The sequence below is a fragment of the Varroa jacobsoni genome, unplaced genomic scaffold (assembly GCF_002532875.2).
Source record: "Varroa jacobsoni isolate VJ856 unplaced genomic scaffold, vjacob_1.0 scaffold_672, whole genome shotgun sequence".
In the NCBI taxonomy this organism is placed as follows: domain Eukaryota; kingdom Metazoa; phylum Arthropoda; class Arachnida; order Mesostigmata; family Varroidae; genus Varroa; species Varroa jacobsoni.
The window spans coordinates 48,245-74,745 of record NW_019213574.1 but is presented as its reverse complement, the minus strand read 5'-3'; the positions used below and the strand labels follow the sequence as shown (position 1 = coordinate 74,745).

At 38.7% G+C, this 26,501-nt stretch overlaps 2 protein-coding genes across 14 annotated transcripts in view; one reads left to right on the top strand and one right to left on the bottom strand.

Annotated features, from left to right (window-relative positions):
* zyd (sodium/potassium/calcium exchanger zydeco) overlaps positions 1-18,018 on the top strand; it is a 30,326-nt gene extending 12,308 nt beyond the window's left edge. For 10 of the 13 annotated variants that reach the window (XM_022836846.2, XM_022836852.2, XM_022836853.2 and 7 more), the window contains exon 12: positions 220-741. In XM_022836846.2, the coding sequence (XP_022692581.1) occupies positions 220-324 (105 nt within the window). In that variant the 3' untranslated portion in view covers positions 325-741. Of the gene's footprint in view, positions 1-219; positions 742-4,144; positions 7,750-8,680; positions 8,788-13,743; positions 15,962-17,194 lie in introns of those variants that run through there. The other 3 variants (XR_002681670.2, XR_015311939.1, XR_002681669.2) reach the window with 3 other exon arrangements.
* LOC111262523 (uncharacterized) lies at positions 6,361-25,528 on the bottom strand. Its single transcript, XM_022836841.2, has 3 exons — positions 25,360-25,528; positions 8,229-8,304; positions 6,361-7,150 (listed from the first exon to the last, which is right to left on the bottom strand). Exons 1-3 carry the CDS (start codon positions 25,495-25,497, stop codon positions 7,059-7,061), a joined length of 306 nt encoding a protein of 101 aa, XP_022692576.1. The 5' UTR covers positions 25,498-25,528; the 3' UTR covers positions 6,361-7,058.
* Between the last annotated feature and the right edge of the window lie 973 nt (positions 25,529-26,501).

Below are 26,501 nucleotides of genomic sequence, written 5' to 3'. Positions count from 1 at the left end.
TAGCGGATAGCTCAGGCTCTCAGCTAAGGTAGGTCCAACCATCTGGGTTGAGGCCCCACTCGGCCGATATAAAACAGATGCCGGTACGTAAAAGTATTGTTTAGATTTTGTTGAAAAAGTTATTCGTAACCTAACGCGTTTTTATTTACCTATTGTGCAATTCACCACATATATTCTCGGTGCTTACTGTCTCTTGTGTAACTGTCTGGGGCGTTTCAGGTGAACTACCTGACGGGGGTCTTATGTCTCGCGCTTTACGTGATCTTCATCACCCTCGCGTGCCTTTATGAGTTCCTTATGTTCGGTTTTAGCATCCCATGCTGAAATCTTCCAACCTACAATGACCTTGACAAAGGCTGCATTCATACGATGTTTTCCTTCTGTAGAACTCGTGTCGAAGAACTCAATGTGTAACTAGCAAATTTTTATGATAACCTTTGTTTGTTAACTAATTTATTATTAGGATGTTCCTCAATCTATCGAACGTTTCTGTTGATTGATGTAGCAGGTTTTTCGCTCCAGCTACTCATGCTAATGGCCGGCGTTGAAGAAAGCGGAATCATGTGGCTGTTTGAATGAAGTAAAATAACAATCTAGCATTTGTTATCGGTCGCAGTTGTGATACCTTGGTGATTCACTGCCACGTGGCTGTAGCTAACTGATAAAGTCTTTCAGATGGGTAATTTTCAAAATGAAAGAAATAAAATGAGAACTTTTACAAATTTGTTGTACACCTTTAAACGTATGGTTTTTTTTAGCTAATCGCTAAATTGAGCATTTTTATCGCCGTAACGTTGTTGAATGTGAATCATCAATAGGTTTGTTTAATAACAAAATGTTGTCATTTCAAATTTGACGGACACACAAATAAATGAATATATCTATTCAGTATATATATTATTATTTTTATTATTTTTCATTTACGATTAGTCACTTGAAATCTTTATAAGCTTGGATCAAGTTCCATTTCGATTAACTTATTAAGTTTCAGTCTGGCACTTCAAAATTTCTTTGTTCAATTTTACGCTTGTTTCGCACAATATTTACAAAAGCGGTGGCAATGAAACTTCTTCTTCTTTGAAGAATTCCTTTGATATGAACATCACACGTAGTACAATCATGGAGGAGGCCGTATGCTGCGATTTAGTAAAATATATTTAACAAGAAAGGATGATGATCATACTTTCTCCGGTAGTCGCATCGTCCAAGGTTCTATGAATGACCCAATCAGTCCAACGTCCGATTCGCCTACGTTCTTACGGTATATGATAATAACCGCATTCTTCGTATTTCTCACTTCTCAGGCACGTTGCATGTACATTAGATCGGTTCAGACACTGAACTCAGGACAGCAATTGGACGTCATACATCGCTAATGCCTCGTATATTCCGCAACTTAATGTGGCATGTAGGCGAATTCTACAAATCTGGACTGTTTCATCGGGATAGATTTTTGAAAACTTCCAAATACGGTAGTAGGTAAACGCTTGATTTGTGTTTAGCCCTTCGTCCACAGAACGGACAACGAAGCCCGCACCGTTTAGTGCTAGTGGCACATGAGTTTCGGCTGTATACACGGGCAAAACTGGCCTTGATGCCCTCGTCGGTGCAGATGAAGTTTTCGGGGATTGCTTGACTTATGGGGCTCAACCTCTGGTGCCGCCCCGTCTCAGCTCGTGTATAGTGGCATGTATGTAATAAAGGCCGGCGTGCGTTCAATACAAATTTACTGATGAACCCAGACAACGTTCGCACCACCTGTAGTCGATGTATGACGTAGATAAAAAGACAGCTTGCCGTCGTACTCTACCATTCCTCTGGATGAGAGCCGTGATCCGAAATGAACTGGATCACCCTCTCATACAGAAGACGTTTGTTTTCAAACTGTTTAAAAAAACTCAGAGAAGTCATTGTCTCTTCGGTGGCTGCCATTAAGAGAGTCATAGGAAAGTTCTGAAAACTAGGCGTGCACGCACAGAAAATGATTATTTCTTACTATCTCGAAGGTATCTGTTACTAAGTAATAATGATTGGTTTTTCCGGCATACTGGCCATCGACAAGGAGCCCTTGACCTTGATTGCTTTTGCGAATCTCTTGTCAGTTCTCTGCAGAAGAGGACGTGGCCAATAATCGACCACTGCTCTTCAGAGAACATCATATTGTTCTTTTCTTATAGAGATCTCAGATATACATTGGTCAGGCTATCAAAATAGCTGTCTATGGCACGATCTCTACGCCCAGGAATATGGCTAACGCCAGTCAGCAGTGAAATTTGATTTGACGAATTTTCTCCCATTTTATCGTATCTAAACATCTCCACAATTTGGTGTATGAGACTTAGTGGAGACGACGCGGTACACGCCGAAATGCCCGTCGATCCCTAATGGGTCGGAGATTTCTTCTGCGTTAAATCCAAATGTGTTCCTTAGGGAGGCACTTTTCAACGGGCCTCTGAAAGTACTCGACATTTGGTTTCGTGCTTTTTCCGCGCGAAAAATTCCTTCATAGAAACATTCCAGATATCCCACGTGAAACTGAAGGTAACAGTTTTGCCTCGTTTTGTTTGCTGGTCCAACATGATTGCGGAAATATTACTTTCGTCCTAAACATGAGCGGTACTAGCGATGTCTGGCATGCTGGCGCCTCTATACAGAAATACTTGGTCATAATTTCGCGGTCATGCGGGTTATATCGGAAATGAAATACTTCTATCTACTGAGAACGAATTATTTACGAGCCTTATTGAAAGACAGAGGATGTCATTGAGGATGCTGAAGCTCCGAATTCACAAGAAATACAATTTCTCCATCCACGACTTAAATACGGCTCACACATAGGATACAGCTGTCTTAGTGAAAACAAATACTACTATGAAGATAATCAACTTATTTATAATAAAAAGCAATATTGCGAATCCTCGAAGTGCCATTAGATGCTTTGTTCTCTTACCATCTCAGAGGAGAGACAAAGTGTGCAATGGTAACACCAACAGGCGCATTTTAAGGATTAGTGGCCATATTCAGATATATCGTTTCCTTTGGTTATTGTCGCCGTGAACAAATACGGATATGTTTGGCTGCTGCTCATAATTAGGTCAATGCAATGTAGATAATACAATCTATCTCGCAAATAGAGCTGACAACTTGCGTGGGCCGTGCGAATTATTCGACCGTTAGCAAGCACTATATTTTTTGGGCTCAGATCTAGCTGGATGGGGCAGGCGTGGTTTATCCAAACTTTTTTCATCATAAGAATCCAGTTTAAGTTATTGGAAATTGGCTAACTTCTTGTTGAAAGCTACGCGGGAACTTGAGTGGCAAGCCAGTACGGCAAAGGCGCCACAGACGCGATTAAAGCGATTAAAACATGATAAATCTGTAAACAAAGCGTATTTACCTTCGCGTATAGCGGCTAACGTTGAAAAAACATCAACAGCATCAAGGTAAAGTTTATCCTTTCGCGGTTAACGGCTGTTGCGCCTCTCATGTAAGTTTGGGATGACTAATTTAAAACAACATAAATATTGGCCATATGAATGGATAGCTTTCGAACGGGTCGCTATTCAATTTATCCGACGCCAACTGGCCCGTTCAATCGATCCATAATTTCACGGTCGATAAACTCTCTGTTGCTTTTTAATAAGTGATAAAGGGGACGAGATCTTCGACTCTTTCATATCCACACATATAAAAAATACATCTTTTTACATAAATATATGTATATTAAACAACTTCCCAATGAACGAATGTTTAAAAAAAACCTTGTATTTATAAAAGAAAGAAGAACCGTTTCTTACGAGTCTGTTCTACATTTTATAATTTAACATTTTAATAGCTCAATTACTCGAATATGGGAATTATAAATAAAGGTTGACATGAATCCTATGTATTTCCATGTTATTCAACCTCATCATCTCGGGCCCTGTAACTTTCTGTTTGTCGCTTACTCAGACTATATAAATAAAATTTATCCGTACAATATTTAGTATAAAAGTTCATTTAATTCCAGTCACGCTTCAGACAACTCTGACGTAGCATGGGATTACTAAAAGTAGATTTCTTTTTGTGAGGAAAACTTAATCCTTTGATTGGTATACGTGTAACTAAGTAACAATGACATAATGCAATTGATCGTCCATTTCAGGAAGTCTGTGGACCGTATGTATGGACCTGTATGAGCACGGCGAGTCTTTAAGCAGCGATTTAGCATTCCCCGTTTATAATGACCTCTTCCGAAGTTTCTATCCGCTGTATTCTTGGGCATACTGATGATGCTTTTCGACCACAAAGTCGCGGTCTTATATATATATATATATATGTGTTTTATTTGAATTTTGCTTTCTCGTATTATATTTTAAAAAATAAATATATTTTTATAACTTTCTTGAGTAGTCGTAGTTGTGCTTTTTGTCGATAAAGTCGAAAGCGTAAATTCGAGACTCTTATTTACGCTGCTTTGTGAAACTTATGCTGATGTTATAACTCAACTTACGGAAAATTGAAAAAGCTTTTAGCGGTAACATTGGTCTCGCGCATTTATATACTTGCGCCATGCATTCTGCTGCTCTGTAGTGCTACGAGACATAACATCGAACCACTTATTCGAAAGTTTTATAAAAAAAAAAAAAATAACAAAGACAACGACGTGCATTAAAATTGATGTGTTTATGATGATAGATAGATAGATTTGGTCATCTTATCTTCGGCTTATCGCGCAATCCTAAGCTGGCTATTTTGAAAAAAAAAACCCTGAAGAAATCTCGTCTTCTTCTTTCTAGCATGCAAATAACTTTATTTTAACGTTTTCACTTCATTTTTTTTTTGATAATTCATTACTGTTATTAATGTCTATTTTGTTTGTTCGTAAGCTGTCTGAACAGTTTTTTTTTTTCACATTGTGCACGTGATCATATTAATCTGATTTTATCGTCATTGTATTTGCTATCAGTCTCTTCCAGTGCTTTCTGGCTGTTTCTTTTCTATTTGCCGCCTCCGTTACTCTTCATTGTTATTTGATTATACCGAAAATAATGCGGCCGCTCCGATCACAGATATCGTTGCTCTATTTCGCAACGATTACTCGTTATTGATAAATACGCTAGACATCGGTAAACATTGCGATTCATCTACAGTAAAGAACACAATAGCACAATTTAGGCACAGCACGGTCACCACTCGTTCCAGATCTTTAGCAGGCAGTTTCGTTACGCTATGAATGGATGAATTTTACTTCGTTGCCATATATGATGATGATCTTGATTTTGCATGCGCAAAATCGAACACGAACAATCGCTTCATTGAGATCGCCTTGGATAGGTAGACGCAGCCAGTTCTCCCTCTTTAGTGGCTCGAACCAAAATATCTCGTTGAAGTCATTCAGCGCTGGTTTTGTCGAACGCGTTGAGCGCCTCACATTTTCGACGCTCTCGAGTCTCGCTGGATACTACTTGAAAACGCAAGCTCCATATGTCTAATGCTAAAATCAGCGGGCAAGGTCAGATTGATATAGAAGCAATGGTCGACCCAGTCAGTAATCATTTTTTCAACTGGACGATTTTTCGCATAGTTAAGTTCTCTATCAGCACAGCATCAACAACTGAGACTTTGTTATACCGTACTAGCTTCACCTAATTCGATTATATTTGCTACAGCATAGTAGCTTTATAACTTTACTTATTCTGACGTGTGATCATTTATCATACGTATCCTTCTATCCCTGTATCGTTGATCTAACCAGTCCTGTTTCGTATACTTTTTTTCGTTTGCTTGTTTATGTCTGCGTTCCTTATCTATGCTAGGTTGTTGTCCATGTTATCGTTGTGGGTGTTGTTTAATGGCGGTGTTATTTCCTACATCATATCACTGTGCTTCATTGTTTCAACTCAGTCTATCAAACAGATACTTTATTTGGCTTGTTAATACACATTCTGTAGTTGGTCTGCTATCAGCCGTACGTGCTATAGTGTTATTACTTGCACAGTAATTAGATGATGCTCTGTGCGGACAGGAGTGTTCTAGATCATTATCATTTATTAGTCATCGGCGTATCATTCATTCGATCAGCCGGACCTTTGTTTGTTTGCCCTCACAGCTTATTATTGATGAGGAGTCCAACGATGTCTACGTATGCCCAGTATAGATGAGAGTAACCCATCATTGAACCCACGCCAGTGGGTTCAATGATAGGTTACTTCTCTGTACCTTCTACCTTCTTCTGTACCTGGGTACCTTCTCTGTACAATAAGTACTATGCTACCATAACAATCAATTAAAATTGCCTAATGGTAAACGACACTTCCACAATGATCATTCAAGGTGCCTAACGTTGAGAAGAACAATAAAGTGATAATTTTAATAACATTTTCTTCTTTTTTCCGTAGTTTCTAATAGGAGGGGGTCGTAGACGAAACATGTTCAAGTGATGTAAAATAGCTTATTTCTGGATTGACCATGAGACTTACAATAACGCTGCGGTATTTTTAGTTTAGAACAACAACAACAGCAGCAGCAGCAACAACAACAACAACAACAACAATGATAATAGTAATAATAATAGAATAAAGCAGATATGATCATCTACACCATTGAAAGGCCTCTATTAATTAAATGTTGAATCGCTTCTGAATTGTTGGCTTAAGTTTATACAAAAAAACAAAAGCTAAAGTAATTCACAATCTAAACCGTCGATAGATATGTATATCGGCGTGCGGCGGGAACAAAAAACAGCTCACTTCAACCGTGCTTTTACCTAATAGTAATTAGTGTTACTATTATTAATGAGTGGCGGTATTAAACAATGCCGAACTAATGAATTTTGAATTTAATATTGACGCACACTCCTCTATATCTAATGTGGTCATGTAGGCAACATGACGGCCTGATAAGTACGTGACGCCCGCTGTTCTTCTTATACCATTTACCCGAAGTTCGTACGTTTCACGTCTTCTGCTTGACAGTCTAATTAGCAACCGGTGGCTTTCCCGTGTTCGTTACTCTAAAACAACTCTTCGTAGGTGGAGCACTATATTCTTCACGTGAAACTCAATGACTGTTCACATTTATCGTCGTCTCTCCTCAGTTGAACCTATCCAAAAACGCTTACCTCGTGCACCCACGAAGCCAGGAACCCCGCCCTTTTTACCACGAGCCCCTGCACAAGTAGATCAGCACAGAAGTCATATAAGTACAGTTAGATATGACATTCAAATATATGTAGGCTAAAATTGATTACGATTGTTGTTACTATAATTAGTGTCGTATATTACAGTATTCGTCAGAATAAATACGGCACTCATGAGGACAACGCTTGCTAAAAGATTATTTCACGGCTGAGAACTAGTTCCATTTGAGGCCTTCTGATATACGTAGAAAGGCAAAAAGCATTCCATAGCCAGCACTCAGAAGGATAAGTCCTTGTAACAAAAAACCTCTTCATCTTTCCGAGCATTTGGAAGGTTATGAGAAAGTGTTGAAAGTTTGCCTGGCTCCTAGATAAAGTTCTTAACGAGACAGGAAATCGATTTTGAACAGGAGTGCTCGACCTAAAATTGTAAAGCTAATTTTCATTGTGCTAGCGAATAGCCAGTATCGCTTTCAGATTGACGTTTTTATTACATATGGTGTAGAAAGTGTTTCTTTCAGGTATTACACGGCATGACGGTCTGAGGAAAATGCCGAACTTGTGATTGATATGGAGGAGCACGGGAAGACATCAGATCTACGCGAAAATCATAATTCTCAATGAGTCAGGTAATCTACATCGTACCACTGTGCATCATCATTGTCATTGTTAGTAGTTTCTATGGTTATTTTGTATATTGGATACGACAAGAACAAAGTCATACGATTATGCCGAAGATCTAAACTCTATTAATGTTATTATATTTCACGAAAACGCAGACCGTGCCAGTTGGTGGCCTGTGAAGCTGTGCTCGAAATGTACACTCAAATCAACGAAAACAGTATCGCTTTCAGCGTTATTTCCTTTAGCGTACTAAGGCCGGCAGCGCTCTAGGTATAATTGAGACGAAGAATCATTTTCACATACACTGATTTTTTGTGTGTCAATAAGTTTTTAGTCCTCCATAAGTAACGAGCATCAACGCCACTAGATAAGTAGCAGAACTTCGCCTGATTATTGAAAAGAGAAGCTCCTAATCCGGGGCTATGTTTTTAAAAATCGGGGCTCTAGGTCATATATTCTGGAACAGTAGAACCTCCACACTCACCCACAAATCCAGGTGCAGGGCCGCCGATTGACCTTTTTGCGCCTCCGTACAGCAAATCATCGTAAAGGTATCGAGCCTGTTGAGATGAAGGAAAAATTCTCGACAAGATGTTCAATAATTTTGTCTAAAAAGAGAAAACAAAAAATACTAACCTTATTTTTCCTCCTCATTCGATGTATTCGTCAGCAACACAAGCCTGACAACGATTCATTTGGTTAGGGAATAAAGATAATATCAGTGAGGCTACGTAACCCTTCGATCGAAAGATACAGCGGGCATATCATAGCATCTGGAAAGTTAGTTAATTTTCTTAACTAAACTGAAAATAACCCGGCAAGGCTGGCGATTGATTACGTAAAAGAGGTTAGCCTTACCTTAAGTCATAATTTTACTGATTGACTTTATCTATTAAATTAAAATAAAATTAAAAATTTCACAATACTGTTTTTCAGATCGTTAATTCCTGTTCCTGCCTGATTGAAACAGTTAGCTTTGTCTAGCTTCGATACAATTGTCCCGATGATGTCGTAGTGAATAACGTGCTTGGCTGTCAAGCTTGGTAAGTTTGAATTCTAACATATACACATCTCGCTTCGTGCTGGACACCAGTCGTCTGTCTGAAAGAACGCCTAATGGCGGTACGGGACATAAAACTAGAAACATTTAAAGATATTAAACACAATTAGAACACGATAAGGGACTCGTATAGTTGGCCGCCCTCAAGACTATCTTTTTGGCTGAAGTTTCTGTACGAAGATACGTAGAGAAATTCAAATCGGGAAAATTATAGGGCACAATGGGAGCGCTTGGCCCTGATTTACTTGTAAGGCTGAACGTCTTTTACCTCTGTTAGGCGTTCGGGAGAAAGAGTTAAGTCATATATGTAGGTTATGCACAGAAGGGTGTATTTACTGCTATTGTTACTATTATGTAAAAACGTATGTCGTAGTTTTAGCCGAAGTTTGATCACTTCCTCACCGCCGAAGATTTGTCTAGTAGTTGTGTACGTTAAAAATAACCATCCCGCGTCGAAATAAAAAAATCCTGTAGTTAAAAATAGTGCTCACAACTGTATGTAATTCTTAGCTTGCCTCAGCTGTGAGTACCGCTGCAAACAATGCAAATTTGTTACTTTCCTATTCAACCTATTAATGGGTGGCTAGGGAGAGGTAGCGCTTGGACGCGAATAACTGTCATTCTCGCCAGATAAAACAGAAACGTGGTTCCCTTTATCTGAATTTCAAGCATGACCTTTTTGAACACGAAAGTGAGTATAAATAGCTAACCAATCAATAATAAATTAATGCTATGTCGTCGAATAAAATGTATTTATTCCCAAAAAAGTGTCATATATATATATATATATATATATATACAGGATAGGGCGAAAGTCCCTTGAATCTTTATTTGAAATATATGCGATATATAGAGATACAACGCATATCTATCAAGTGGTTTTTGCCTTACCTGATGTATATATTAAATCATTTTTCACCATTATAATATTAAGACCCGGTTTCTGTAGTGGATAGTATTAGGCACAATGGTTATGTCGAATTTACTTTTTGCTTTTCCAACCTCAACCTGTTTTCAACGAATACTTTTCCTGAAAGCTATGTGTAAATGTAATACTGTATACATGTTTTTGCGTAACCTTATCGTTTAATCAACTCGGATAATAGGATAGATAAAAGGGTTATTTTGGCCTTCAGCAAAATCACAGTCGGTATAGTGGAGGTCCACGATATATACACGGCACAATAGTACGAACCGACCTTCACAATTAATGTTAGCAGAGTCCCGCGACCAATTGCTCTACCATGTGTAAATCTGCAGAGGAGGTTTAACAGTAAGGGTGACCTCCTTGAAAGGCCCTGAAGCGTTTGTCATATTTGCTCCTTTACAATTATAAGTTCGCGGACCTCGAATGACTAGTTACTCAAAGAAGTGGAAGGTAAACTTGTTAGTCTAGTGCAGTATATGTTCAAACTGGTTTTTGGTCGTGACAGAAAGATTTATTTGGCAATGATCATATCATGTAGTTGGTATCATGTGCATGGGTTACGTCTAGCATACGTATTAACGCCAAATGGACAACGGCTACAAGGATATCAAACAACAATTCGATGCTGACTTACTTTTTCTTATCCCTAAGAAGTTTTAGCTATGTATATCTGAATATACTTCATACTTGAATACAAGAATATATGTAATTGCACAGGTCGTGAAAAAAGGAACCGTATATTTATGGCAACACCTGTTCTAGCTCTTCGTTGTAATGGGGCTGTTCGGTATGCGCGTGCATGCTCATGCGATGAGCAGACCTTGATAAGCAACCCTGGCACATGGGTGTATACATTATTCCGGCTTTTGGAAAAAGTGTACGAAGGCGGCAAACAGAGGTCCAAAGGAATTTCTGGGGTATAATGGCATAATCTGTTCCACGTTTGTCAAAGTCTGACGGGCAGACTGACTATCTAGTCACTTGGACATTTCGAAAAATTAACCGATTTCAGAAATCCGGAAATGAGCGTTGAAAAAAATAATTATTTTTTGTTTTACAATACAATGATTCATTCGATGTCATTTTAGCGATGTTCTTTTCAAGTTCACTTTTTGCGTCATGACTTATTTGGAACACGTGTAATCAGGCAATAGAAATCAGCTTATACTAACTGATAACAGAAGATTACAAAGAGAAAAAATATTCTATTATCACAGTAACACAGATGCAGTAAACGTTAGTATACTGAGGACAACTTGGTAAGCTGAGTGACTCTATCTAAATGTGGAAATCTACTGGATTGTAAAGAAAAGTACGCTTACTCGCAGGCGGTGTTTCTCAGTGGCTACAAAAAGCGGTTTAGTCTATTTTTTGTCTAAAGTTTATTTGTTTTTCGTTGGAAACCGCCATTAGCGCTTTGCCAGTATCATAACCTATATGTTTTCTGAAACTGAAAATTGTGACTTTTTATTAGACTTTTATAGACGGATTTATGTGACAAACATATAATGTGAGGTTGGTTTTTACGCCTCAGTGCCATGAGCAGATGTATGCGAAATTTCTGCAAGCCTCTTTGTACTTTCAGCGCCCGTACGACAAAACAGTCATCGGCTCGAATGTAAGAACAATTTCGTGCTACGTACCGTGCTAAACGTCATCCTTACCAGTCGACGTGTATATGAGCGTAAGCGTTTTGTCGATGACACAAAGAGCGCGTGCATCACCTACCTAACTATTTCGGTGGTAATTTGCCGCCCTAGTTTCGCCTTTCTTATGGTTCGTCGTCTCCGACCTGGGACAACGTCTTTAGTGCCGCTGTCAGTTTGAATCTAATGTTGTTTACAGTTAAAATTAATGGGGCTCGCATATGGTGAGTGCGTCATCCAGAACTTATATTTCGTTGCACATTTCTACTCATACTACTAGGAAATACCGTAAACTGGTCCTGATTTCGAGTGAGTCAGGACTTTCGACTACATAAATAAGGTTTGGCGACGACATCTTTCGCGTTACAATGCTTTAAGGATAGGCTCCCCACATTTCATGACGCAATTAAGATTATTAAGACTGGCTACAGTATTAGCAGAGTTCATAATCTGGCTATAACTTAAGCATGTTTTAAATTCGCACATTTGCATTGAAAAAAGTCAAGACGTACTAAAAGATGGTTGGGGATGAGTATAAATTGCATTAACTATAATTGTATTGTTCAGCCATGAAAGTCACTTGAGCAGTTCTTTCATTTTCAAACAACTAGTTTTTTCACGTCAGCCTTAGTATTTTATGAGTTCGTAGACGGCCTTGTTAGCGCACTGACCACAAACAATCTGAGACACATGCAGACTTCGTTTTTTTTGTGTTTTAGTAATAATGTCTTTATTAATTTATGAAAATTCACTATTACAACCTTATTATTTATTAAGCTTTATTTTTATAATAAAGCTTATTATACTTAGGAGGTGAATAATCCTTCATTTATCAGTTCTAATATCAAATGGCAGTAATCAAGCCGATAAACAACGATCAGTCTTTTCTTGAAAGCATTTTTAGTTGTGATTTTTTATCGAGTTCGCTAATTCTATCCTCCAACGAAATCAACGAGGCTTTGTTCCTTATACGCGCTACATATTTTCATCCGGTGTTACGCACAAATTAATAAGTTTTTCCTTCAAATGATATTAAACTTCTTATATTTCATAGAAATTATCTTGTAATAAGCCTCTGAACAAACTCTGTGGAATGAGCGATAAGAAATTGGTCTCGGGTGGCGTCGCACAAGCGACTAACGACATCGGTCATCGTTGTCTTTCCATCTCTCAGGTTTGAAAGTTTTACTTTTTCAGAATCCTCTTCTATAATAGCCGTTTCTACCCGTCACTGTTTCAAATTTAACGCGCGGGAGTGACTTTTTACATAGACCCAGCAGATGGGAAATACTATGTATAGATTCTGTTGAGTGGAAGCGCTAAAGCATTATTTGTTTAAAGCTCATCCAAGGCACAGACGACAACAAAGGAGTATGCACCAGGTACTGAGAATCGCCTACTGCGATAAAAAAAAATGCGCGACGTTACCAATATGAATTGTGCTACTAAGTTAAGTTGTAAGCTTTAATTTCCCCTAAAAGGAGATGACGTATTACCGTGTAGGTTACGTATACTTCTTATATTCTCTAGAAAATATTATAAAATGCCTGTACAGCGCGAGTGTTTGATAGAGTTCTGTTAAAAATGAAATGTCTATATACGTAATAGGCTATAAAAGTAACACATAAAAGTAAACACTCAGTATGTTGATATTATGAACGTTCTGATAGTTTCAATGCCACATGTATGTCTACTCTAAGATTATAAGGAAATAGAATTAAAAAATGACAGTTTAAAGTATATCTGATTATCCGGATATTGACCAGACGAGAATTGCTGAGTCACATCGTTACGAAATCCATATTACTTTTGAATGAATAAGCTTTATATTGCTACATTCAGTAATGTCACCTACACTTTGGCGGTGCACATCAGCGTACTAGAAACAACCAAGTAAAATGATTTACCGACGCCTTTGCACCTAGAAACCTAGGTTAAACTTAGGGCGTCATCTGACAACATAAAGCTAGCCTAACAAAGCATTACGGCTATCTGGTATAGCTGCCGCTGTGCGCGACACCGCTCCATTGTCTCCAATTGCACCATAGTCCATCATCTCCAATTTTTTTGTTAGAACGTTTGGTAGCGTCATCATTTTACGTTTAAAGTGGATGTTTCCTGGGAGGAGCTGGAGTGAGAATAGAGAGTGACTAGGAAGCAGTAAGAACGCAGCGAATATACGGAAGTATTCCGGTACTAATAGTGACAAAAAACGACAACAAGCGAGCGATTTTGCTTTTTACTAAAATCTAGGTGCTGTCTGCTGTTGACTCGCGCGTGCATACCCTAAAGATTACCGCACCTTAGAATTCTAATAACAGTTATGAACTAGGATGCAATAGTAAAACACATTTATTTCTCGCAGGCCGCCTTTTAGACAAATGCAGACTCGGACCCGCCTTCGATTCTTTCTGCCTGGACGTACCGTTCAAAACTCACTGGAGTCCTTCGACTTTAACTAAGGTGTAACATCGTTAATTTCGCGTGGCTAGAATATACGGCAGACATAGTTTTCAGGCTACTTTGCTTGCTCGACGGTCAGATCTATGTCTACAGCTGAAGTAGCAAACGTGAGGTAGAACAACGGCGGAATTGGGGAGGACTGGGTCGATGCAGGCTAACGGGTGTAAAACGCAAGCAAGTTCTGGGGTAATCGAATTGAGTCAATGAAAAACTCTCTAAGATAATTCAGAACAGAATCAATCTAGCGGGAGATAATATTGTGGCTTGTGTACGTATAGATATGCAGATCTCTAACTATGGGTGGCGTTCTCAGCGCAAACATGGCACAAAGAACACAATTAGCAAAGTATAAGTGGTAATTTAAGTATAAGAATTGAGTCGGCAAGGTTATAAATGAAACTAGACGACGTAATTAAAGCTCAATGATTTCTTCGAACTCGTACGATTTTAGGGCATATTTTTTTAGAGGAGTTCTGGAGGATGAAGTTATTCACTGACAATTACCAGGAGGACATCTTGCCTAGAAGACTGGGATAGCATGAGTGTCACACTTTGCAAAAGAAAGACTTTCTTCACGAATGACGTTTTTCGCGTAAATACTTTTAGAAGCTGTTGAAAGAGTCGTGACCTTTATTCACTGTAGATATTACTACGTCCCCTTCCATGACACATTAAAAAAAAATAGGTACCACAGCTAATGTTGTTCATTTTGCCTATTGAGAAAATTCTAGTTGTAGAAGGTATGAATCTTAACAAAAAAGAAAAGTTAGAATGTATTCTCAATGTGCGAATGATAGACAGAATGTGGAGCTCCCAGATCATCTTTGTCAACCTTTATGCGGAATGCAAAAAAACGTTCGTGTTTTACCGGCCGCATTACGTCAGCAGAAGACGTGTTCTGAGGGATGTTATTAATTAACAAATTGGAAAGGACGGCATTCAGAGGATGAGTGTTGCGTCAGACACGACTAGCTCTTTGGACATAGTCGTTACAGGTGGCACAAAGTTTTCGTAGTAAGGTAAAATATGGCTTCTAAGAGGTACATGTTTAAGAACAGCCACAGTAAACATTGCTAATGGCCTGGTTAGATATGCAAGCGTGGAAGCAGCGTTTACTTATAATAAGTAAATGCTTGTTTATGACAGGTCGCAGTATATGTAGAATACAAGCCAAATATCATGTTTGCAATTACAGCAGGAAAATAATAACAAAAGGTAAACAAATATTTATAGCCTTGCGTATTGAATAACGTTTATGCATCACTCAAGTTTCTTAGCTCTGGCTAAGCCTGACAGAATCAACGGTTAGACTATTTCTACACGAGAAGAGGGGGCTTCGATGGAGCGACGCCCTTAGTAGATTGTCAACATAAGTGGGGCAAATTGTCGCGGGCACGTACATCACCGATTTAATAACAGCGTTCGCCAGCTGTTGCTCGAGAAGTTACGAGAGGTTAAGTAGCCACTCGATATACAATAGTAGCCATTCGCAACTTAAACTTCTGAACGAATTATAAAGTAAACAAAGTGATTAATTAGTCAGTTAACGATGAGTTTTCGCTCTAGTTTAGATCAACTTAGCATTTTCCATCATATTCAGATAATTTAGCTATTGATTTAGATGTTTAGTCAACCATTTAGTATAGTAGCTATGATGTAATAGTATATCAAATATACATGTATAAACTTGTGTTCAATAATTTGACCTTGCACAGCTGAGAACAACAGATGTGGGCGCGCTATTTCGATACGATTTCACCCTGATGCGCCAGTTTCTGTTTTGCCAAACAAACGAGTGGTTTCAATGTACGACGTAGGTATGCGTACTCCAGAAAATACACTCAGCCGTTAGTGCCATTTGATACATTATCGTATTAGCAGTCGTTTCATTTTTATATTTACGTAAGGTTTTCAGCCTTTCAGCAAGAACGGACAGCATTAATCTACGAAGAGCCTACGATGTTTAACCGCGGGTATGGTGTCGCTTCGTTAGTGATGGCTACACGCGTCTATGTGCCAATCCATGTCGGTAGTCTTTTTAAATACTGAGGCCGGTTTTTCATAAATTAAGGTGAACCAATCCCAAAAGTTGAACCTGATTAACCTCTAATGAAAAGAAGGTATGTATGTGACCTCTGGATGCTGAGTAAGCTTTAGTATTATAGCGCTACATACATAAATTCGGGGGCAACACGAATAGAGGGAACAGCCTCCATGAACAGGCAGCATTGTTATTTTCTATTCAGAACGGGTCATCAACACAATTCTAACGATTTAATAATCGTTATAATAAAAATATAATAAATTTAAAAATCGCTGAATATTTCGAGAATTGCGCATCGAAGTCTTCTCAGTTTATATGCGATGAAAAAAACTAGCTGAATATTAATAACTTATTTTTAAATCGTTTATATTATATATTTCGTGTGGTTATTAATGCCCATTTCTGAATATTCAACTATGTCCGCGTCAAACATTTGTTCGTTTACTAAGCAATGCAAGTATATTTATATGACTAGGCGCGACGTAAGTGATGAATGATTTTTTTTTGGAACAGAACGTTCCAGAGCATGCGTGAGCGGTGCAAGGCAAAGAGAAATTTGCGTAACGCCAAAAGTAAAACATTACAATGAATTTTGTCCGGATCGGTACGAGTGGCGTGAATTATATATATTTGTTTTGATTTAGGTCTAATCGTTGGGTTGCTTCGTATCCATTGTATTTCGACTCCTCATTGGGATCAACTTGCTGGGTTTGCCCGGCACGTCATTCCTCCCATAGGGCTCCTCCTGAGTCATCGTAAATGATGTATTGCTCGCAAGCTAGAACAGCCATACTTCAGCATTACTAAAGCAAACCTGCGGCCATATCAGAGTTTTATTAAAGTCAGGTTACACTCACAAGCTCGTACATGCACGGCATGTACTTTTGCTTTTGTAGCTTTCGTTCAACCACCTATTTCACAGTAAATAAAGCACTGCTTTAATTAATTAGGTGATATGAAGTGGTTTACCACAAAAGTTGCTGCAAAAGTTTATTCGAACGTGGTTCCGCCTACATAACCGTAATTCGAACCCGCCAATGCATAGCTTTTATAGAGTCAGAAACGGCGCCATCAGCGGCATATCTGCTTCACTGAACGTTACCACCATGGACCCTAGGTTACCATTTTGTAGTCCAGCATCATATCCTTCGCTACAAACTAACACATACTATTATCTCTCTATATTTGACTGAATACCAGACCTGCTGTCTTATCAGAAATGTTCTCGCGACGTTTTAAACGGCACCATCATTTTCACATTCTTTGTCTTTCCTGCTAGTCGCTAAAGTGTTTGCCTTCTTATCTCTAGTCTCGACAGAAGACCAACTCTGCTAAGGCCCTGAACGTGCACCGACACCATTGGTGTTAATGTCACGGGACAGACCTCGAGGCCGTCCGGTCGTGGGCCCGAAAACAACAGGCCTGTAACGCAAAAATGAACGGGGCCTAAACACGGAGAGTAAGTTGCATAGTCATGTGTTTCTTACGCAGTCTTTGGAGCCAAAGCGTAGCGACCCACTTCATGCATCTACAGGTCATTTCAAATGAACGAGAGCTGAATTTTACGTTTACTCCAGCAACTTGTGAGTGATTCATAAGATATTATGTGTGGCCCGTGGGATTAGTGAATGTACGCGTATGGATGATCTTCAACTGTAAATCGGATGTCGATGAACAAAAATTTAACTAAACAATTTTATTAACTATTGGAAGATAACTATTGTGTTCAATATCCATTGCGCGCTATAGTCTTTTGTCCTAATTTTTAAGTGTACTTCAAGTTGCAATGACAAATATTTACGAGTCGGAGAAGGTGTTTCAGTTTAAACAATTAAAATTTGCTATATTTTTTAGCTTTACTTTATATACAGGAATGGTGCATAGCATTAGCAAAATATATGCATGCACCATAAACTTGCACATTTCATTGACTTCCATTCATCGCCGTCCAATCCAGTCCTGTGTATAATGTCACGCAATCGTAAGAGATCTGCCGACTATAGGCTTCTAGATACCTTAAAATGACCTTTTGAAATCCTACGGGAAAGCTTCGAAGTGCATCATACTTCGATGAAGCTTATTACAACCGCAGAAACTATATCACTATTTCAGACTATTAAGAACAAAGAGAAATTCTTTAAAAAAAAATTAATAAAATTCCAATGCGTATACTTTTTATATAAAAAATGACTAGAAACCAACATGGAGTGGAATAAAAGTATTTTGATTGTTTGGAAAAGTCGCTCTATATATATATATATATATATATATATAAAACAAGTGGCAATGTAGCATTTCATACCTTTCCAGCCATAGACAGGTGAGTTTACGATGACGACATGCTAAATAACGACTAAGCTTAACTTGCCGCATTTATATATGTGTTGTATATATATTGTAGTACCTCTGAATATAGCTGATACTGTAGCAACAGTTTTTAGCAAACAAATGCATACGTTTTTAATAGAAGCACACATCTAAAATAAATGAAATCAATATTTCTTTTATTTAAGCATCAATCGAAAGCCATAATAACATACAAAAAAAAGCCGGTGATTTCACCAGCCCCTTTTAAACTTATAGTTGTGACACCACTCGTTGTAGGCCCTGATCGTCGGGCACAGGAGGTAGGCTCCGGATGAAAGACGATAAACGTGAAAAATGCGGTACAGAATATTAACATAACTTTTGATTATGGAGTTTTTTGTTTACTGGATCAAAAAGGACCATAAATAGAAACTACAAAATCGCACTACAGAGGCCACGATTATTGTGACAGTAAATCGTACATGCTTGCATGTTACGAACAAATTTAGCAGTACCAATGATTTAACGCGCGGCGTTCCTATATCAGCCAGTTTCCTGGGAGATATCAGATCACGAGTCTTTAAAATAACAAACGGCCGTGGACTATAAGCAATTTTTTTTGTTTTTCTGTTGTGTTCCATTTACTTTGCACAAATCTCAAGCATTTTACACAATAACTGCCAAAGTATAAGATTGTGTTCGGAACACATTATCCTATGTCTCGATCCTCTGCGTTCACTTCAGAATAGACAAACAATAATTTGGTGCAATATGTTCTATTTTCTCTGTGTTGGTTATTCTGTATACACTCGTAAAGATGCCATATTTATTACGTGCCGCAACAGATGAGTGGAGCTCGTTGATAAGCGTAAGCTTATTTCTCTTACAAAGTTAGCTGTAATGAGTGCCGGCCTACGTAAAGGCCTCCAGAGGCAAGAGATCTATCCGATTGTACGTCGTTTGTCATCGATAGCCCTTCCAGTTAAATGCAAGCCAGTCAAACACCCATATGAAGCTCATCATTCGGCGCGCAAGTCTCTGTTAGTGCGTGTACGCGCGGCCACGTTTTCTCAGTACCCATCAAAGTAATGCGGTAAACGACTGCGCGGTGCAAGGCAATGCTAATGAATGGAACTAAAGAGAAAAATGTTTCATTACGAGCGCTGAAGGAAACATACTCTTGACTACTCCCTGTTATTGATTGTGGCAGTCAGACACTTGGTAGCTTTTAAAGAAAACTATCCTTAAAGGCCTACCTTTCGAATTTGAATGTCATCTACGAAAGATGAAGAAGTGAAAAAAGGTTTCTGAAATACGCCTATATTTTACATACAAATGCGTTAATTCGATGCCTGTGTATCAAATTCAAGATGGTGTTAAGTCGATTGACAACTTATTTATGTGGCGGGAAAACACATATAAATCCTTTAAGAACAAATTAACAAGTTGATGAATGTTTAAAACACACAATGACAAAACATGCCTAAACATAAGCCGTGTCGTTCGCGACGAACATGCAGTATGTATTACATGTAACTTCAGAAACGTTGTAAGAAACCATCAGCAGCGACTATGTGGATCCTCTATAATAGTGCTGTTCCTATGGGCTAGCTACAGTGTGTCACCATTGTCTCAAGCGAATATCGTGAAAGGGAAATTTGTCTATTTTGATCGACTATACCATTTGGTGAAGCCCTAAAATGACCTGTTTTCAGTGGAACGTTGTTCAAGGTTCGGAGTACGGTTAACGAGTAGCTACAGATGTCCTCTCGTGTAGACCGCCATATTGTACAGTATCACTACTGCAGCCTTTTATCAAAATTTAATGGGCAACAATGTCGCGCGTTGCGTCTCGTGTAACCTGTCCTTTCCTATAGCTATATTAGGTTAGATTTTTGGCAGGTGGATGTTTTCAAAACAGGGGACCAAAAAAAGCTAGCCATGTCAAGTCGTAATTCGCACATGTGAATTTGTATAAAAAAAAGTGTTTTTTTTTACTGAGAAAGCTCCCTTAGAGGATAGTTTTTGAGATGTTCAAATGGTTTTTCTAAGGAATCGGAAGCGTTCCTTCACTGTTCCATTACATGTGTTGTAAAATCCACTGGACAAAGAACTTAACGGTTCTTAGGGTTTAAGTTAGTAATTATGTGAAAATCAATAGGCTTATCGTTACTGCAAAGATGCCACAATACTGGAATAATAATAGGAAAAAATGTTGTTCTACTCTTGTTTCTGTCCAGTGTCCTTCCAGTGTTGTGGACGGGTCGCAGTGATCAGAGTTCTTAGCTATACCTTCAATTAATTATTAGAAAACTTCCTGAATGCATCAAGCGCTTAAATTTAAAAAACCCGCACAACCCATATATAGGTGACGAAAATATTATATCTAAAGATAAAGCGGTTCATTATGCTGGACGATTTCGCGGTCTTGCGCTTCCTTTTCGTGTTGTCATTGGCTTACTTATCCCTAGTTATCCAGACTTCGGCTAAAAATCATACAAGTGATCTGTTCCGGTATTTACTAGTTATGAAAATCGGGATCTTTTCAATTGAACGTTATCGTATTAAATTCAAGCCTCTGAAAAATACGAATATCAGTACTTTGATAACGGGGGCACACTCTATGAAGCGTTACATCGATATGGTCTGTATTAAAGATTAAGTAGAAATAACACACTTAAGCTCCATTTCAAAACAAAGTTTGAAAGAAGACAAACTGTTCGTCAAACTTTTGTTCCAACTAATCATCGCTTGCAGTAATTAGCTGAATTATACTTAGTAGGATGAAAGTGCAGTATTTTCAATGCACTAGGCTATTTATAGTATTCGTTATTACTTCCTTTATTATGACACCGTTTGCGGCCATAGTCATTACTTATTGACGTCTTCCCACTTAAGCCCGTTTTGTCTGGACAGCTAACCCATTTTTAATGTCTTTCGGTTACAGTTTGAGAAGAAGACTTGATCCTTAATGGGTGTCTTTTCCTATTCCACTCGCGCTTCAGACTGTTATTCCTCTTTCTTATACATAACTGTACATACATCGCTGTTAATCTCAGTATATAATTTACGCATGCAGTTATGGAGCTGGTTTCTATCCAGCAATTGGTTATAGATACATAATGAGAAAATGCGACTTGCGCTTTTCTTTCACTATACGCAGTGATACCCTAAGATGGTTAGGTTGTACGGCGAACCCAGAAGCGGCCTGACGGGCCATTCGTTTTCAAAACGACTGTTCAATAAGATATCATCGAAAACACATTTGTTCACCGTTGTTTTCCCCGTTTTGTTCTGTTAATGGCTTTTGCAGTAATCATTTCGTCATATTGGTCGAGTATGGATTCTGCGGACAACAGTTGTTGGCAAAAAAGGAAAAAGCTATTACAAAAATTCAACAGTATACAGTGACAGAGCATAATGTTTATACGAATGGGTGTTTGTGTGTAAGTTATATGTTATCCCTAATTGTTGTTTTATTATTCTAGTGGAACTGAGACTCTCTAGGCTCCTTGATACAGAGGTTTTGACTCTATATAAATACAGCACATTTTCTCTGGCCGGGCGAAGGGGCAACTCTTAGTTAAATCGAATACGGCTTCTTTTTCGTACATCCACAACAATTTAATTGCTATAGATAAATATGAGGAAGCTTCGACTGTCAAATAACATTACAGCATTGATATAGCAACTGATGTACAAAAGATAGGCTAGAATTTTCCTGAGAATTTGAAAACAATGCCTAAAAAACTGTATAGTTGTAGCCAATTGTCCAGAAGCTCTTTTCAAATAGCCACTTAGGTACTGGCTGCAACAAGTAGCGAATATCTTTTACAACATATATATATATATATATATATATAACGATTTTTGTTTGTGTAACTTGCGTACCTCTCGGCTTTTGCGGTCACATGATCGACATAAGGATGACACAAACACGACTAGTGAAATTGTTTTTCTATATACCGTTATTTCGTTCGCAGATTTTGCGATAAATACTTCAGTTGAGACAAGTTTGCCGGTGGCAGACTCTTGCCACGATTAGTGGACACTGGGATAGAAAACTCGTGTCTGTGGAGAATTCAAGATTGCCTAGGCACGTGCCGAAGCGTAATAATTCGACATGCGGATTGCGTTATCACCAGGACCCTGTTAACTATATCTTTCAAGATAATAGTACGATAGAAATTATGCTTTCACGTCTAGTGAAAAAAAAAAAACCCTAAAAAAGTAACCATCGTCAGCGAATACGAGCTTTAAAAGAGAACACATCTTGTAAATTACCATTTATCAAAATTTACCGTCTACCCTCGTTTCAAATTTAAGTGTTTAACACAATATTTGAAAGACAGCAACGATCTATTTTCTTAAGAGGAAACAATCAAGGAGTTAGTTGTGTGCGATAATTTACTGAAAAGAACAAAACTAAGCTTGTCGAGCACCCCCCTTGATGTATTAAATGTTTGGGGTGTAACCAAGACAAGGATACAGGCTAGACAGGGATTGTCAGCTTATCGTGAAATTGGATAATTAGACCTATCGATAAAAGCAACTGTACCAAGTCCCAACATTCAGGACGTTATCATGTGCTGCTATACGATTCCAGAACGTGTTCGCGCCAAAGTTTAAAACGACAGCATTGTATCTGCCAACTCTCGCCTTAGGCACATACAAAGAGTTTGTACAGAGTCGTTAATACAATAGCCGACGAGATGTAAGGGAATCAGAACACATCCGTTCGACGTCAATTGCGATAGCTAAACTTGACGTACGGTACTGCCTGATGTGTACATTTGCACGCAGATTTTAGTGTTTCAATCTGTAAGAGTCAGCTAGTGGTACAGCTCAAGCGTGCGGGTCATGCAAAACATCATTTAGTTGTTGCAGACTACCCGAAGGGCACCTGCAATACGGTCGTAAATTTGTATCCAACCATAAATCTTCGCACTGATCTGCATTTGCAATTTCCTCGACCAGTAAGGAGAAAAACTGTCGCACATGGATATACCATAATCCAGATTCATCGATTCCCGATATATCAGTTTCGAACTATGTTGAATGATATTACCTTTTCGAGCAAATAATATCCCAGAAGTAATGATTGGGGTTATATTTTACATATTATATTGTTCCGGCAATCGCATTATGATTTCTCGAAAAGTTTAAATATACACCAATCATTTTCGACAACCTTTTTTTTTATATTCAGTGGACACAATCGCCAACTTCGCAATTGTAAGACGCCAAATCCTTTAAAGTTTGCTCTTGAAAGAACACTCTAAATAAAATAGAGCAGCGCTAATTCTGATGAACAGGACAACCGTGGCACCACTGCCGCGAGGAAGTTCCCGCCAAACTACTCCTTGAATAACTTGAGCATTCCGAACGCGCACGAACACGTAGCATTTAGGACTTAGGAATCTCATTAGGACAACGATTGCTCAAATACCGTAGAAAGTTCTTTAACATTTTTCTGTAATGAAACGCTGTAATAGTAAAGTACGTCCGTTGACGCCTTTTTCACACTATCGCTTATTCAAGCTCCATAAAACGTTCAATAAGTACATAAATAAGCAGCTTCTCGACTTTTTACTTATGGCGTACTCAAATTAACGCGTACTGCCTGACGGTTTTTCATCAATCTTTTTGCCCCCTAAGTAAGACTTACAGTTTTACGATTAGCTAATCGATTAATTTTATAACTACAAGACGCTAAAGGTGAAAATTCCAATGGAGGAACTTTCATATTCTTAGTACCTCGTGTATAGGACAGAGTTTTCGAAGCAAATTTCAATGACAACAGAGTAAGGGTTTTTTAATTCGTGCTCGAGTCTCTGTTTTTTTATCTTGGTATTTGCGTATGTTAATGTTTGTTCGCTACGATGCACAAAATTTTGTCTTGCCCCGTCCTGTTAGTCTCCTCAACGTGTACTACTTTAACTTCACGAATAGGAAGAACATATTTAATAGACTTGAGAACACATGAAAGGCCCTTCGATGACATCGGCCGGAGTCCTAATAAAGAGCAATTTGCTAAACATTTAGTTTTATAATTTCGTTTAAAACGTGGCGAAATGGCAATATGAATATTCAATATTCTGTTGGATCGTGCTCAGTACGCCATTGCAGAAGAAGTGAAACTTGCTTGTGCTCGTACGAAGATATCTTCACGCAGGCTAAATTACATACGCTACAAGATAGATATTCTACAGTCGTTACTTACTACCGTCTGTGCTATAGAGGTAGTTTCGTACTTAACCAACCTGAAGATGCGCTCGTCGCAAGGCCTTTTGTTGGAACCACCACGGGACATTCTAGCCCATCTTTGCCTAGCATCCGATGAACTGTTTCTATTATTATTAGGAAGCATCTTATTAAGACGCTAGCTAGACACATTAAAGAAGTTAATGATTATGTTGGATTCCATTTGACTGTATATAATATCAGGGTCTACTGCTACCTGTATCCTAGTAAGTGTTACAGACATAATAAAAAAAATGAAAAGTGATGAAAATAAAAAATAACGTAGTCCAAAATAAGTCTTAAAACTATTCCTTTTATTATCCTTACCAGGTTATGTTTCAACTCCAGCTAAATTTGCTACAATGAGAACTCTATTCTAGTGTAGGATAAAAATGGTAAAACAAATAGAACAGTAATTCATACCAAATAAAAGGAATGCAGCTGAATTTTCATGTGCAAAAAAAAAACATTTTACTATAAGTTGTCTACGCTTTCGGTTGAGTATGGACGGTTAAGTTCAATTTCTTTTTTACTCGCACTCAACTCAGATCGGCTCGAAGTTCTTCGCGTCCATTGAACTAACTTTATTAAGGCTTTAAAGTAAAACTAAAATCGCTCATATATGAATACCAGTATCACTAGGTGAGGAACAGTTCAGCTATCTGAGCTACGTTGGTGTCTAAGACATCTACACACACATACACGCAGAGGCACATTTTGTAAGCACATACCCAATCTAATTTACACAGCACAACCTATAATTACACAAAAGAAACACCCACTTGCAAAATTGCCCAACTGCCACATAAAGGTTACAAAAAAGTACAGAAACTTGTTTAACAAGGACTTGCAAAAGAGCAACTTATCCAATGACATTTTTAAAATTTGAAAAAGCACCTTGTTCAAGTTGTGCGTCTAACTTACCTTTTCAAAGCGTCCATCCATGGGACTTTCCAGATAGGGCGACCCATCATCTGCGCGTACGGTCATGACCGAAAACGCCGAGACAACGGCCGCTGCCAACACGAGCATCAAGGAGAGGTACAGACCGCTGGATGACATCCTGGCTGACACGCACGAACTGCCAACCTGCGCCACCCGTTAACGCTCTCGTCTGTTTTATACTTTGAAAAGAGAGAGGGCAATCGCAACAGTAGCGACCAATAGGAGCACGTCCTGCTGTCCAACAGGATTCCGGGGGTGTAGGGGGTAAGGATTCGGATGGAACGTTTGGCGGGCTATTTGCAAATTGGTCTCTAATGCCGGTTCTTCGCGTGGCGGGTGCGGATACTCGGCTTAGGCGACGGCGTGTGGGCCTTCCAATTCGACCGGCCGGTTTATCTGTTTGTCCATCGCGTATATTCTTATGTCTCTCTAACTATTCGTACGCTGCATGCAAGTTTGTTTAATGTCCACTGTATGGATAGAGGGGCGTGGGGACAGGGATTGGGTTGCGGTGATGCTATGTAGACTGCTACCAGTCAGTCAGAAGTGCAAGGTAAGCTAATCTCGGCAGGAAGACCGCATGGAAAGTCAGCGCCTAAGCAGCCACGCAAAAGAAATGTCTGTGCGTACTTCATACTCTTTTGACTAGAGTAATCTCAATAGATGGACAAGGGTGGCGTTAACAATTCACCTTTTATATATAACGTTCGACGTCTGGAATAATATTAGAATCCGTTCCGAACGAAAGCCTAAGAACGGCGAATTGGGATTTACCAGGTAAAGGTCTCTTGATACGAATATTTTAGCGATGAAGTGTGATCGGAGTTCCTCGTGTGCTCGTCTGTGTGACATATTACAAGAAAGATATGTATATCGCTTTCCCTAGATTATCCGTGTAATGTCTGGGTAGTTAGGAACGAGGTATTGGAATTCGAGTTGTGTTTCTAATTTAACGGGGACGTTTGACAAACACTTTATTATTGGTTTTGTAGAGTTCTTAGTTCAATTATTTACAGATCATTTTACTGATGTGGGAAAACGCAACGCTTCATCCAACGAGGTGGGCATATAGATGTTATGAGTAAGTAATGCACGGTTAGACCTATTTATCTAACCTATTC